General features: G+C 36.0%; 1 protein-coding gene across 1 annotated transcript in view; it reads left to right on the top strand.

Moving 5' to 3' along the window:
* LOC135201833 (transcription factor SUM-1-like) overlaps positions 1–17,500 on the top strand; it is a 232,101-nt gene that overhangs the window by 175,944 nt on the left and 38,657 nt on the right. The window contains exon 3 of the mRNA XM_064231111.1: positions 7,398–7,476. Within this exon, the coding sequence (XP_064087181.1) occupies positions 7,398–7,476 (79 nt within the window). The remainder of the gene's footprint in view (positions 1–7,397; positions 7,477–17,500) is intronic.

Genomic DNA, 17,500 nt, shown 5'->3' with positions numbered 1-17,500 from the left:
GTGAGGAAATAGATAATTTCTCTTGAACAAATAATACCATGATGAATAAATCAATGAATAATTTTACTTGAACAAATAATATCATGATGAACAAATAAATAAGTTAATAATTCATGAGATATATTTTCCTGTTATCAGCTTTTGTAGTGCGTAAAGACAGTGGCGGATATAAGGGGGGGGGGGGGGGCCTTGGGGGGGGGGGGGCCTTGGCTTAGGTTCGGGGCCCCCTATGGATATGAATAACAGAACTTTAAATTCTTTCAGTGAATCATTATTAATAGCAATAGTTTACGTAGTTAATGATTTTGTCAACAATAACAACAACTGTACAATACCTGTACAAGAAAAAAAAAACTAACAACTACTGCTGTGTATATATAGTAGTATGTGTGCATGCATATATGAATATTGATAAATGTGCCGCATGTGTAATGTTTTTATATATATATATATATATATATATATATAATATATATATAATAGATATATATATATACGTATATACATATTATAGTGTATGGTATATATATACATATATATATTACATACCTAACCATACATACATATATATATATATATATATATATATATATATATATATATATATAGTATATATATATAGATGTATATATAACACATATATCCATACATATAGATATGTATATGTGTAATGTTTATGTATATATATAAATATATATATATATATATATATACTATAAAATATATATATATATGTGTGTGTGTGTGTGTGTGTGTGTGTTTGTGTGTGTGTATGTGTGTGAATTAATAATACTAGTGAATCCCTCCGTGAAAGATTTATAGATCCGCCACTGCATAAGGAATAGCAGAATTTCTTTTTTAATTCGATACAAAGCAAGCTTATTCCAGAATATATGAAAAGTGGCTTAAATGGTACATTGTAGTAACAAATGTCATGTCAGAGCAGATTGAGTAGGAAGGTAATAATCATTTTTAGAGGAAGCGTTTAGTTGAACGCCTACGAAATGTCAAGCTTGATGTAATAATAATAATTAATAATATAATAATAATAATAATAATAATAATAATAATAATAATACATACATACATACAATAGAAATATAATATAGTACGGAAGATATGACTGAATTTACATAAGTACGTATATATAGTATATACCAATAACAAACATATACGTATAATGATAAATATATATGTTATAACTGATTTACTGCAATGCATAAGATAATATATAATAATAATGAATATATATATATATATATTATATATATATATATATATATATATATATATATTATGATGTAACTGAATTTAGCGGAAATATACTATATGATGATATGGTGATATATGATAATAATGAATATATATATATATATATATATATATATATATATATATATATATATATATATATATATATATATATATTAATATGTATAACAGAATTTACGGAAATATGTATTATAAATACATACGAGATAACTAAATCCACGGAAATATATGTAATGTATATAAAAACAATAACTTATACGATGTAACTGAATTAATGGAAATAGCGAAAGACAAGAGTCAGAACGGTTGAGAGAAACGAGTTATACAGATAAGCCCAACAGTTGAGGTACAACGTTTATCTCTTCAATCTCTCTCTCTCTCTCTCTCTCTCTCTCTCCCACGTTTCGTACATTCGCCTATCTTCATTTTCTTGGACGTTTTGGGAGTAATTGGTTGCTGCTGTTCCTAATTGGACGGTCGTAGATCTCTTGCTTTTACTTCTCGTAGTGAACATCTCTGTGGCAGAGTTGCCATCCAGAAGGTTATCGTGTGTTCAGTATTTCCACACACAGACACACACACACACATACATATATATATATATATATATATATATATATATATATATATATATATATATATATATATATATATATATATAGATACATATACATATATGTACAAATATATATATATATATATATATACATATATATATATACACATATATATGATATATGTTCAATGTATTTATATATATGAAATTGAAATAGTCCAGTTAATGTCCTCTTAAACTTCCTCAAATGTTTTGCTTTTATGGATGCGCTAAAACAGCAAAGTAATGCTTAAGAGGGTATTGTGGCTATTAACAGTTTTTATGTAACTGGTAAAAATGGCAGAGTATTCTACTATATATATATATATATACATATAGATTATACATATATGTGTGTGTGTGTGTATGTGTATATTTTTAAATATATATAAAATATATATACTATGGTAGATATATATATATATATAGATATATATATATATATATATATATATATATATATATATACAATGACTGACTCCACACGATGGTCTGGTAAGCCTTGCCTAGAAGAAGCAGCCGTCAACATTACAGACACTAGAAAGAAGCCGCAGGAGATTGGTTCCCAGCGACAGAAAGCAAATTCGCGACCATGTGTCCTCCTGTTCGTTGTCAGCTCAGAGCCTTCGTTGAGTATACTCCCTGAACCCGACAGAGTGAACGCAGAACATTTATCAGCGGATTTAAAACTCGAGTAAAAAAAACATCCTGATAAAACAGTTGCCTTGAAAGCGTTCTGATCTTTAATAGTCCATAAAATCGAAGTGGAGAAATATCACAATCTAAATAGAGGAGAGTCTTTAGTCCCGAGTTGCGACGAGACGGTGAAACGTATCTCGATACCCTCCCGTCTCAGGCTGCTAATGGCTGGCAAAAAAATGAGGGAAAATCTATCACCTTGGATCGGTATCTCGACCTCCCCATTCCCCATCTCCCCTCAACCCTCCCATTTTAAACAGCCTTTGCTGTGGGAGAGGGGAAATGGATTGGGCGAGAGAGAGAGAGAGAGAGAGAGAGAGAGAGAGAGAGAGAGAGAGAGAGAGGTTTGAGGGGAAGGCAAAATCACACGTGCTAAAAAGCTCCTTGTCTGAGACGTCTTCCCCACGGTGTCTTTTTGACCTGCCCCCGCCAAGTAGGCCAATTAAAAAGCAGTGTGGCTGTCGCGTTTACCTTGGTCCAATGCCTTTCTATATCTCGCCCCCACCCCTTTATTTATTTTCTTCTTCACCATCGCTTTCTCGCTTTAATTTTAATCCACGACGAATATCCTTGATCTTCTTCTCACTACAGCTCATCCTTCTGTCTCGTCGCACAACAGTCCGTATTCTTCAGTCTCTGCTTCTTGGCCGTAAGCACCTTCCCGCGCCTTGCGGCCTTCAGCCACGTTGATCGATCAACATCTAACTGTCACCGCCCACACAGTCCCCTGCCATTTCCACCCACGCGGGCGCGCGCGCGAGGATTTCTCCTCCTCATCCTCCTCCCCGCCGCCCTTTCTATCCATTATTTATACCCTCACAATTTCCCCTTCATCATTTTACCATTTTCCGGACCTTTTCTCCGGGTGTGCTCCCATCCACTCTTTCTTTGGCTGTCAGATCGTCTTATGCCCATCCCGACAAAACATGACAGCTTGGCGCCCACCACAAGCAGCTCGGGTTGTTCCTTCTTCTTCTTCTTCTTCTTCTTCTTCTTCTTTCCCCCTCTGCCCAGATGTTACGACGAGGAACCCCGGAGAGTGAGAGAGAGAGAGAAAGAGAGAGAGAAGGGCGATAGTCTTATCTTGATTAATGCAATACCGTCTTGATTAGTGTAGCTCTCTCTCTCTCTCTCTCTCTCTCTCTCTCTGAGATGCTGTACTTGACTGAAAGGTTTACCTCGACTGGTCCAGTGATAAAATGGTACTAGTATTTTCTTAAATCTCATCTTGCTTCTCAAAGCTGTCTCATTGTCGATGAGTTGAATGATGCTCGCAATCTAAAAAAAAAAATCTGATCCCGAAGCATTGTTTATTACAAATTCGGTATAATACATTTTCATAAATTCATTCAGTACTGTATTAATATCTTTGCCTAATCCTCGTTAACTAACATAAGGATTTTTCAAAGTTATCTTAGCATTCATAAGTCAACCATTCATGTTCTGGGGTTGAAAGGCGATTGAATACGTCCAATCAGTACGACTTCGTACCTTCTGTGCTCCAGTTCTCTTGTTCAGAAATTGAAAAAATGAGGACACTTGCTTATTTGGATTTATCAGAAATTTTCGACAAATTACTTTCTCAGATTATGATTAATTATATTATTAATTACTATTGTCATTAATGGTGTGGTTGTTGGTATTGTTTCCGCTTTACTCTAGCAAATATTCCCTGGCCTTTTTTCGTAAAGAAACCAGAGTGGTTATTATTATTATTATTATTATTATTATTATTATTATTATTATTTCAGTGAAGAACCTTCTCGTTGTGACGCAAGTCTTTTCAGACTTCCATTCCCCCCCCCCCCCCCCCCCCCGCCCCCGCTCTCTCTCTCTCTCTCTCGCTCTTTCTCTCTCTCTCTCTGCATCTCTTTTTCCCCTCTTTAACCACATCCGGCTTGAGGCACACTCCTTTCGGGAGTACCTGGTGCTCTCTCTCTCTCTCTCTCTCTCTCTCTCTCTCTCTCTCTCTCTCTCTCTAATGGCAAGGGATTTAAGGGAGATATTCCGTAAAGTTATATTGCTTCGTGTTTGATTTCATTCGTAGTTATTTTTCGACGTAACAAACCAACTCGATCTTATGTTTAGGTTCAAATTCATGACTGCGCGCGCGCGCTCACACACACACACACACACTCATATATATATATATATATATATATATATATATATATATATATATATATATATATATATTTATATGTGTGTGTGTGTGTGTGTATGTATATATATATATATATATATATATATATATATATATATATATATATATTATTAGTAAAAATTATACGGAGAGAGAGAGAGAGAGAGAGAGAGAGAGAGAGAGATTTCTCTACCAGCGGCCGCTCTTAATTGATAATCCCACTTATTGCGCTAGTACTATATTAACTTAAGGCTTCTTCATTCACAAACGTGATCCATTTCATGATTCCTAGATTTGACTCGACCAGGCACAAACAAACGCACAAACTCTTTTACTTTGCCGCCTCTTCCTCCGGATTCTGTTAGACCTACTTGCGGCGATGACTCCCTCGGGGTTCCCTCTGGTTCCTGCGAAGGATTTTATGACGTGTTTCCAAAGTGAGGTGAAGGATGTGGCGAAAGCGGTCAGCATAAGGTGGGATTTAGGGTGTTTTGACGATCTCTCTCTCTCTCTCTCTCTCTCTCTCTCTCTCTCTCTCTCTCTCTCTTTCTAGACTAGACGCAGAGATAGCTCATTCAGCCTATAGAATCGGTAGGACCAGTGTTCAATTCTCGAACTGAACAAGAATGCGACACACACACACACACACACAAACACACACACATACACATATTATACATATATATGTGCTTAAATATATATTATGTGTTTGTGTGCCCGTACATTTTCTTATATGTGTATCGATTCAACTGCTCATACTTACACAAATAATATATATTTTATGTATGTGTCTGTATATGTATATATATGTGTGTGTGCGTGTGTGTAGAATCTACTGTCTACTATATCGTATATATATATATATATATATATATATATATATATATATATATATATATATATAAATATATATACCTCTGCTGACCTGCAAAGTTATTGTGTTACCTCTCCGAGGTAATACCCCAATAACCGTAGTTGAATCCTTGATCAGATATTAACTATGATAACAAAATACTTTATTTCAGTTGAAGGCCGTATACAAACACGCAAGGCAAGGCAGATAGTGCAAAAATGCGGTTAGATAAAAAGAAATATGGTATAGTTACGCTAAACAAGTGCTTATAATAATCGCCCTCTTTATCATAATATTTCAATACAAGCAATATTTCTGAAACGGTAGCGATGGGTTAAGTAACTATCTGAACAGAATGTATACTATAAGAAACGGTAAACCTGTTGTATTATTTCTTGGTGATAAAAAAATGAAAATAAAGATTAAAATAAAGTGTTTTTGATTAACATAAACAAAGCATAAACCCCAGGACATATGTATAATTATATCTGTCAGCTGCTGTTCATCAGTGGGATAGGTAATAAGGTAGATAATAATTATGATAAAGGAATAATAATAATAATAATGACAAGATGACAATAACGGCAGAAAACTTTGCGAGAGAACCAAAGAATAATTGAAATCAGAGGTTATCCATAATGGGCCAACAAACCTTTCAGTTAAGAAACAAGAGTCTCATTAATCCTATCTTGTGTTTAAGATGTCTTTGAGAATCGGATTCCTGCTAATTCTTAGCCTCGCGATCAGACATGGTTCGGTAAACAGTGCTTTTAACAGGGTGTTCCTTGAGTTACATGTGGTTTTGTCTTTTCGTGTCTTTTGTGAGTTAAAGATGCACATTCATTCTCTCAATCCGGTGACTTTTGATACTTCCTGACACATCTATTAACAGGTTTGGTAATGCAGTTTATCTCAGGTCGGTGCTTAGAAAGACCGGAGCTTTCATAGATAGTGACCTCCAAGGATTTTCGGGATTTTGGGTCGTTAGCTAGGACTAATATTTCTTGGGGTTATTATCTTTGACACTTGCAGTCTTTTGTGTATGTTTTGACGGTAATCCCCAACGGGCTTGTACTAAACACGCCGCAAAGGTGGATCCATACCGGGTTTTTTTAAAACCCTTGGAGGTCACTATCTGGGAGAGATCCAAAAGACCTATCGCAAAATTCAGTAACAAAGCTTATTTTTTTGTATTCCCTTCAAAACATAATGCCGTTCATGCTCTGATTATCTTATTTCATATACAGCATGAGTACTGACTCATCTTCATTGTTAAAACATTTTCATTTGCTTCTTACATGTATTATGAAAATTTATTCCTCAATTTGTTTTTAGGCACATGCACATATTCATCTATGTATACTCCTGAATACAGGACAGTATACAGTGGGTTAATTAAGTAATTGCCTCGGCCGTTTCAATAGATAATCAGATAATTTGCTTTATCATAACAGAATATGTTTCCTTCTCATTATTCTTTCATGAGGATAAAATGACCATAGTCATTAACTTTTAAATAAGGGATTTTATGCCTGGGCAAGATGTCTGAAAAAGATACATCTATCCCTGTTTTCTAAGGCATTCTGTACCTCAAGATTTTGAGTACTTTTATTTGAAATAAATATATTCCTTTTACATCTTCTACATCATGTTAAAGAATATCTTTTCCATTTTGAATGAGTAAAATCTGATATCTTTTTACATTAATTTAAATCATGAAAGGCATATTTTTGTTAAGCTATAGTCAATTTTTTTACTCCCTTTATATCATATCACCAAGGAATATTTTTAGTTATAATAAGAATCGAAATATAACAACCTTCCTTCCTTTCCAGGGATCGGGAGGTTCAAATTACTACCAGGAGAGGGCGTCTCATTACGGCGATTCCAACACGGGGTACACGCCCCTTGGAAGTAAGTGTTATTTATTACTTTGATTTTACGTCTATCTCTCTCTCTCTCTCTCTCATCCATTTTTCTCTTCCCTATCTATCTATCTATTTAGCCATCTATCTTAATTTCTGTTGGTCGTGTTGTTTAAGGCGTCAATGCAGTCCGGAGTTCTTCTCTTTTCGCTGATTCGCTCCCACGAGACGACGAAACATATATGAAAATATATTATTTCCGAGGTAGAATGAATTGGATATTAAAGGACATTTGTAGCTTAATGCTAATATATACACACACACATATATATAGTATATATATACATATATATAGGAACTAATATAATTCATATATGTTAACCGAAGGGGAATTTTTTAGTTGATAATAATTCCGTCGTCTCGTGGGTTCGAACCAGCTCCCAGAGAGCTGAGGAGAAATCAGGACTACAGTGATATTATCGACTCGGCCGAGTTGATAATGTCACTGAAAAATTCCCCTTTGGTTAACATTTATGAAAATATATTAATTCCAAGGTAGAGCGAATTGGACATAAAGGACATTTGTAGCTCGAGAAATATATATATATATAATATATATATATATATAATATAAATATATATATATATATTTATTTATATATATATATATATATGTGTGTGTGTATGTGTGTGTGTGTGTGTGTGTGTGTGCGCGCGTGCGTGCGTGTGAGGGTGAGAATGATTTGATTTTGAGGCCAGTATTTGAATGTGGAACACAAAGAAAGGCAGAGCTGGATGATGCAAGAATGAATGGAGTAAAGGAAAGTTTGATAATGCTTGTATAAGTTGAGGTTACGGATGTAAGGAAATCAATTACGATGCTTAAACATGGAAAGACGAGAAAAGTTTACAGGATTATGAGTGAGATGTTGCGGTAGGGGGGGGAGAGGGTGATCGAGTGGCTGACTTGGGTGTGTAAGGTATCTCTGGTTGAGGGAAAGGTTCAATGGAATTGATAAAGTGAATAAATATTCCATTGTTTAAGGATAAAGATGCTAGAGAACACTAGAATTGTAGAGAAATAACCTTGCTTAGCATACAAGGGAAGGTGCATGGGAAGAATTTGATTTAGAAGGTAATAAAATGATGAAAGTTTGATAGATGAGGAACAGGAGGGGATGAGTGGATCAAGTCTTCTATGAAAGTCTTGTGAGAAGTTTGAAAGTAAAAGGAAAAAGCTCTATATGGCTTATGTAGACCTGAATAAAACTTGTGATAGAATTAGTAAAAAGGATAATGTGTAAGGTGCTGAGGATTTAAGGGTTAGAGTAAATTAATGAGAGCGATAAAAGTTTTATGAAAGAAGTCCAATATACGTTAGAATTTGCAGACGTGAGAGTAATTGACTTTGCTTAATTAAAAACGGAGCATGGACAAAGGTGTGTTGTGTCGCTATGGCTGGAATAATACGAGAAGTCAGAGAAAGGACATTAGATGTAGGTGCAAAGCTGTGTAATGAGAAGATGGACTATGAATGGACAGTAGAATCTATGATGTTCACAGGTGACTCAATACTGCCTGGGGAATACTGCAGAGATTGGTGAAAGTGTCTGCAATAGAGAATTGAAGCCGTAGAATCTTATAAGTATGGGGGAGTAAATATTCCGAATGATGGTAGGATGAGAGAAAAAGTAAGACAAAGAGTAGGTGTCGCAGGAAAGTAGCAAGATGTGTGCGAAAGTTCTGGTGGGAACCTGGAGTGTCTGTGGGTGCCAAGGTTGGAACGTAAGGAGTAATTGTTGAATTGTGAATGTTGAATACGAATACAAGAAAGAGTTTGAAAGCTGTGATGATATTTTTACATGATGTGTATGGGATAAGGACTGAAAAGGTGACAAATATTGAGATGTGTAGGAGTACTTATTGGTGAATTTTTGTGAAAGGATGAATCAAGGAGTTTTGAGATGGCCCGGCTATGTGTAAAGAATGGAAGATGGTAGCCCGGTGAAAAAGGGAATAGATTTTTGAAGTGTTGGGAATTGGAAAGGATTTTCCTACAGTACCCGCGAAAAGAGAATAAAAAAAAAGAAAGAGGTGTGTGGCGCAGTGTGTGTGTTCAACACGTTGCTAATGAGCCGTTTAAATAGGCGTATGGAGCGGCTTGTATTATGGAAGTTTATTGGGCATGGAGGTCATTCATGATTCAGTATTTTAAGTAGGAATAGGGCAGGGATCATTGTCTTTTCATTTTTGGGGGTACTAATCCGTATTGGGAGAAACGGCCGAAAGTTTCCGCGCACACATCCGGTTACATACAGTATGTATATTATATATATATATATATATATTAATATATATATATATATATATATATATATATATATATATATATATATATATATATATATAGAGTGTGTGTGTGTTTATATGTATGTGTTTGTGACTTCCCGTCACTTCCTTTTGTAGATATCTCTCTCTCTCTCTCTCTCTCTCTCTCTCTCTCTCTCTCTCTCTGCTCTCTCAAGTTACATGAGATGTTTCATAGTGATTAATGATTTTTTTTTATTTCCGTTGCCTGAAAAAAAAGTATGTCAACGTGACAAACTGTACCATTCATCATTTCCATACGGCCTGAACATTTCTTGGTTTTAAGAATGCTAAGTTGAATTGTGATTGTGTTGCATTGCTTTATATATTAATGTTGAAAAAAATATTGATGTTTCTTCGTTTCGGTTAGTAGCATCATAATTACTGTATTATTATAAATTCCGACTCTCCTATATTCTACTTTAGTTTTATTAATATTTTCTTATAAAGAAATGTTACTTAATACTGTATTATACTTAAATAAAAGGAAAATTTTCAGAGTTGTATGATAAACCCCCGTAGACTTTTATAAGTTTTTTTTTTTTTTTTTTTTTTTTTAGCAAATGAAATCATTTCCCTTCAGCTTTCACACATGTTTTAATATTTTGGTATTTTGCTTTTTTATCTTTCTTTTATTTAGAAATGTTAGAAATTAATGAAAACACTTTATTTTGTGTATTTACCTCTGCTAATGATTCTTAGCAGGATTCCAGAAAAAGCTGTCTCGAATTTTATGCAAATTCGATTAGATTTCAGACATCCGGATAAGAATTTTTTTTTCTTTTTTTGTTGGGGTTGCGGGGTGGGGTTGGGATTTAGCTCTGCATGGGAGGACTCTAGTGTATCCAAACTTTTTCATATACAGTATATTTGGAGTCAACATAGATTTTTTTCTCAATCATTTTGTGTTTGTGTGTGTGTATGTGTGAGTGGGTGAAGAGGATTATTGTTTATATAACAGGGACGGTTATGTATGAAGAATTTGTTATTTGCTATTGCAAAAAAATAATAATAATAAGAAAAAGGATTAAATCTGTATACTGGCAGTGAATGCCTGAAAAAAACTGATTAATCAGTTCGGTTGATCCTGGAATTCATGATTTCCACACTACATCTCTGGGTTGTTCCTCCACGTTCACCCTCGGCATCCAGATCGGTTTTGTAAACAGTTGTCCGTTACTATACTCTGTTTTTTTCCATCTGTCCATCCGCCTGTGGTGTTTTTGTATGGTAACACTGCGTCCCGGGCTTTAGATAGTTACATTCAGCTTACATTCAACGATTATAATAATATCCTATTTCGAATATTAACGGTGTAATTCGCATACAGTAAATTACTAAAACACTTTTCAGTTGCAAATGTACACCCAGATATCCTTTTATTTACCTAAAACTTACACATAGCGTAACTATCTAAAGCCCGTGACGCAGTGTTACCATACAAAAACACCACAGGCGGATGGACAGATGGAAAAAAACAGAGTATAGTGTGCCTACAGTATACCATAAAAAATGAAGGGTACATAACAGTGGGACGAAACGGCAAGTTGCTAGTCTAGGGATATTACCGTACTGCCCCAAAGCTCAGACGAATGTACATTCATTCTCCATGACTATTTAGGGCCAGTGGTAAGAGAACCTAACCTCGGGTTGGACGACGGCAGGACTGAAGTGGAGACTGTTTAGTGTAGATTATCTGTGCTATGGCCGAAGAATATGGATGAATTGACTACATTTTACACGGTAGAATTGTATATTTAACATGGACACCGTCAATTTCCATCAAATAGTTCGATAAGAAAAAAGTTCAGGGTATTCCTGTGCGCTGATAGAAACTGTCACCTTCCCTTCATTCTCTCTGAGAGCCCCAAACCTGAATTAAAGAAGTTTACACACAAAACCCAACGCAACGTAAACGTGTACCAGACCTTCTAATGGTAGATGGTTATAGAAAGGCCGAAAGCCAACAGATTTTAATTGACAAAATCAAGAGGGTTAGCGTTTCATCCTGTTCTGTGCAACATAAAAGCGCAATTTTATTTATGTCTACTGATACTCGCCTTCGTGGTATTGTACAATAATTGACCTTGAAACCATCAGCTCAGTTAGGCTATTATAAATAGCGACTCTCGACCGGGATGTGCAACAATGCTTCCAGATGGTATTTTACAGAGAAAATATTTTTGCCGTGTGTATATGATATACAGAAGGCAGACGTAAATGTACTTAGTCTGCAGAGAGAATGATGGCGATGTTATAGTAAATACAATGCAATTTAAAACTTACTTAGTGTCACTTTGTTCTATGTTATGTATATCTTAGTTTTAGCAAACCACTGAGCTGATAAACAACTCTCCTAGGGCTGGCCCGAAAGATTAGATATTTTTACGTGGCTAGGAACCAATTGGTTATTTAGCAGCGGGACCTACAGCTTATTGTGAGATCCGAACCACATTGTACCGAGAAATGAATTTCCATCACCAGAAATAAATTCCTCTGATTCAGCGTTGGCCGAGCCGAGATTCGAACTTCGGACCATCGAATTGGTAGTCGAGCGCGAAATCCACTCCTCCAACGAGGAACTGTCATTTTGTTCCGAATCAGTCTTAGTTTACTGGCCATGCTAAATTCAAAGTCAGGACAGTGGGGGTTACGGGATACAGGACGGATGGGGAAGGTTTGAGGTTGTTTGAGATTCTGATATGAAGCACAGCAAAAGGTGTAATGACAGGCACATACCTCATGTGAGCCCATGAAGGTAGCATATTAATAAATAATATACTCCTTATTGATCCTAGACTGTGAAGTATTTTATCAATTGCATAATCTTTGTTATCGTACCTACTGTTTGATGAATTTTTGCTCTGTCTTCAAAGCATCTTATAAGTGAAACCCGAATTAACACAGCATTAAATGTAGACCACCGACTGCTCTTGAGAATGAGCACTTTTAAAGAGATGTATCCTTAGTTATCATATCATTACCACTATTTTTGTAGCTGGCAATGTTTTAACAATAATAAGAGCAATACTTACGAACGACCAAATTTTGAATATTTTACTGAATGATCGTTAAGATGTTTTTCTGTAAAAGTGGCTGTATGTCCCATTCAGAGTATACAAATAAGAACGCAATCCCTTCCATTTTTTTAACAGCTTTTAAATGCAGACACCGGCGAAAAAGAATGAAACGAAATCGAATGAACAAACGCGCGCGCACCGAAGCATCCCCCGTTAACACAAAACAGACCCATTCGAGCGCGTCATAAACCATTCGGTGAGCACAACACAAGTCATTACGAAGGACATCAACACTTATTAAAGCGATTAAGTGACCTCAGATGAGAGTCCCACTGAGCAAGGTATAACTCAACGCCACAGTGACCTGTTTTTAAGGTTGTCGCTCGCTCTCCTAATAGACTTCGAAGCGCCGTCCTCTAGAACAAACAAAACCTACACCAGAACAAACACTCTTAAGAGGGAGACAAACAAACGCCAACGGGAGTCGTTACGTAGGTGATCTTTGCAAACAAAGGAGGCGGCGTTAAATGAACGGCGTCATCTCTTTCTTTTGCACTATTCTTAATAGGCTGGGGCGATCAAGACCTCGTTTCACGAGTTCTGCTCTCGGCGAACCGTTCCTAATCTCGATCTCGTGTTTGCGAGTACTACTCCTGCTATTTCCGCTACTTATACTACTACTTTTACTACTAACAGTGCTACTACCAAAGCTGTTACTTTTTCATCACATAATTTTCAGTCAGTCAGCTGATCTTAAACTTAACATTATATACCTTTGATCCTTTTTGTCCTCTCTCAAAATATCAATCTTTTTTTCCCTCAAACTTATTACCAATTTGTCAGCATTCTAAATCTTTACGTTACAATTCTCGCCTTTCTAATCATTTTACTTCCCATTGACTTTTTCTCCTTCGTTTTGTGTCATTCTGTTTTTAGCGGTAAGTTCAGGTTAAGTTAAAATGTTTAGCGTGCTTCGACGCTTCGGTTTCGGCCTATTGCAACGACAAGAAGAGTTGATGGTAGACAGAGTTTTTATTAAAAGGATGTTTTAGGTAGGCCTAAGAGATAAATGGGATCGTGACAGGTTAAATGTTAATGATTCTTGACAACTTTGAAGAGAAAGTACATGCCAAATTGATTACAGGCACATGTCACTTGAAGAGAATTAATATTTTTCAGTTTTACAAGATTTTGTTCGTACGTGTAAGAATAAATGTGGTTTCAATAACGTTAGTTTTTCGATGTTATGCGCAATGTGAATTATATGTTTTTACTCTTGGGAAGAAAAAAAAAAGCGTTTCTTGGCTCACTGTTTCAATCTATACGAACTTCAATCTTGAGTTACGAATGAAATTCAGTTTGTATTATATTTTCAATTTGAATGGAAGGCAGAATTTAATTATTATAGTCTTTGATATTATTTTAAAAAATATTTTGACAAAGGTAGGCGTGAGAAATACTACACAAGGAATCAAATGTGCTTCGAAGTCTTACGAAGACTTTGCTCGTAAGTAAAGTTTTGGACATTTTAATACTGAAGGCTTTTAAGCAGAGAGAGAGAGAGAGAGAGAGAGAGAGAGCGAGAGAGAGAGAGAGAGAGAGAGAGAGAAAATGTTCCATCTTCTATTAATGAGGTCCTCTGAAGTATCAGACATGGCGGATTGGTGAGGTAAAAAGGTGATCATGACAGCTGGTTAAAAAGACAAGAGACAACCCGACGCAGGTGGAGTACTTTTACTAGTCTTCATCCTCAGGTGGAGTTAAACGGTCTAACGCCCCTCCCCAACCCGGCAACCTACCCCCTCCCACCACTGTCCTCTTTCCCCTCACCTCTCCCAATTCCCCTTACTATCTCCCCTCAGCCCCGGCTCGACCCCCCTGTCCCTCTCATTCTTTATTAAATCCGCCCCTTAATTCCATTCTTCGTTTAGTTTTAGATTACTTATTTTTCTTATATAGCTTTTATAATATTATTATTATTATTATTATTTTATTATTATTATTATTATTATTATTATTATTATTATTCTTGATTAAATTCGCCCTTAATATTCCGTGATTCCATTCTTCGTGTTTTTAGATTATTTAAACAAATTCTTCTTATGTAGTTTATCTTATCAATTTATTATTATATTATTCATTTTATTATTATTATTATTATTATTATTCTTTATTATTATTATTATCTTATCTCATTGTATTATTATTATTATTATTATTATTATTATTTATTATTATTATTATTATTATTATTATTATTCCATCCCATTTTTCATTAAATCTGCCCTTAATATCCCGCGGATTTTGTTCTTCGTTTATTTGTAGATTACTTACAAAAAAATTGTATAGTTTTGTCATTGAAAGTAATATTGTTATTGGTCGTTTGCTTGTTTGTTTGTTTGTTCTCATGTTTATGCAAAAGCGATGTGTAACCTTTCCACGAATCTTTGAATGGAAGGTGGGCCTCGTGATTGCCAAAAAGTTTATAGATTTTGAGAGAGATAGGAATGCAGCATTATTATTACACAAGGTTGTTGGAACGCGCTACGTGCGCTAGAACCCGGGGCTGCTGTCTCCCCTACCTTCCCGATCCCCTACGAAGCTGCCCCAACTTTCCACCTGGGGCAGACAAACAGGAGTGCAGGAGGAGGGTGGATCTCCCCTACCCTCCCGTTCCCCTTACCTACCCCACCCCCACGCCGGGGCGGGCAAACCGATTTGCAGGGGTGGGTGGCTGTGTCGTGTCTCCCCTACTGTCAACCGGAGGAAGACAAACAAGAGCCACTCTTGTTTTATTGTTATACATTTTTATCTAATGAAAGGAGCCCCTCTATTAGGGCAGTGTTGTTAAAAGCAATTGCTGTTTCAACGGCATTTAGCTTGTTGAGATTCTTCTCTCTCTCTCTCTCTCTCTCTCTCTCTCTCTCTCTCTCCTCCAAAGAACATGGAAAGAAGCTGTTTATTTAACTCTTAGGTCTCGATGCACATATGGATGGTCATGTAATGAGAGAATGCATGAAATTAAAAGGTGGACAGGTATTTCCCGCTATAAATACCTTTCCACTTATGAATTTCATGCATTCTCTCATGAGATGGCCATCTGTGTGTGCGTCGAGGCCTAAGAGTTAAATAAGCAATAAAACATATCTTTCCAAGTCCTTTGGGATGACAGGAATATAATGAGAGGAATAGAGAAGACTCCCTATAAGATAAATGTCGTTGAAACAGAGACTATTTTCATTATCATTATAATTATTGTTGAAAAGGAGAATAGAGCAGGTTCTCGAAAGCTCTCGTTTGTGTATATATATATATAATATATATGTATATATTTACACTAATGTGGTTTTTATAGTGTAGGGTTCCGGGTTGCATCCTGCCTCCTTAGGAGTCCATCACATTTCTCACTGTGTGCTGTTTCTAGGAGCACACTCTTCTGCATGAGTCCTGGAGCTACTTCAGCCTCTAGTTTTTCCAGGTTCCTTTTCAGGGATCTTGGGATCGTGCCTAGTGTCCCTATGATTATGGCTACAATTTCCACTGGCATATCCCATATCCTTCTTATTTCTACTATGTCCAGGTCTTGATACTTATCAATTTTTTCTCTTTCTTTCTCTTCTAGTCTGGTGTCCCATGGTATTGCGATAAGTGAGTGATACTCTTTTCTTGATTTTGTCAATCAATGTCACGTCTGGTCTATTATTATTATTATTATTATTATTATTAATTATTATTTTATTATTATTATTATTATTATTATTATTATTATGTGGTGGTAAATAGTGTGCACAAAAGCAAAGATACAGAATCATCCCATGGGAAAAAATACATCATCTAGAGTGAACATTGAGACTTATTAAAGCCTAAATATTTCCCGAGCACAGATAACGACGCGTGACACACTATCTGCCCCTGAATAAGACGTCGGCTTCCTTTAGGGAGGTAGAAATGCGGAGTCTTCCTTTTGGCCCTTCCGTTTCCGTAATTCAGCGGAGAAGGCAGACCGTGATAACGAAATTTGAGGAGGAGGAGTCTCGCCACGGCGCCCTTCCTGGGTTTTTTGCTGAGAAGCCGTGGTTTTTTATATCTTTATGCAGGTTTTTATATGGAGATATCACGTGGTTTTACGTAAACATTCCGTAGATTGTACGTGGTCATATTGTGTGATTTATTTAGATCATTTATGGTTTTATTCAGGTGTGTCTCTGGTTTTATGATATATCTTCGGTTTTCTGTGAGTTGGGTTGTCCTCTTTAGGAAGATTCGCTGTAGTTTTTGCGAAGCTTTGCCAAAGTTTTTTTTTTTCTTTACCAAAGGCTTACAATGGTTTTCCTCCCATATGCCTTCTCTTTCGAGAATAGCCTTTCAGCTCATACCCACATCCACCCTAACTGCTACCCAGCATAGTCAACTGCTTTCGATATAATGTGGTTCGGATGCCACAATAAGCTGTAGGTCCCGTTGCTAGGTGACTAATTGGTTGTCAGCCGCGTAAAAATATCAGATCCTTCGGGCCAGCCCTAGGAGAGCTGTTAATCAGGTCAGTGGTCTGGTAAAACTAAGATATACTTACTTAGGTATGTATGAAGATATACAATAGTTTTTGCAAATGAAATTTTTTTTTTCTCAGTACAGTATTTCGGAGAGAAGCTATAAATCACCAGAAAAGTTGAAATCCAGTGGTAG

Source organism: Macrobrachium nipponense, chromosome 28 (genome assembly GCF_015104395.2).
Source record: "Macrobrachium nipponense isolate FS-2020 chromosome 28, ASM1510439v2, whole genome shotgun sequence".
Taxonomy (NCBI): Eukaryota; Metazoa; Arthropoda; class Malacostraca; order Decapoda; family Palaemonidae; genus Macrobrachium; species Macrobrachium nipponense.
This window is presented reverse-complemented; position numbering and strand designations above follow the sequence as displayed.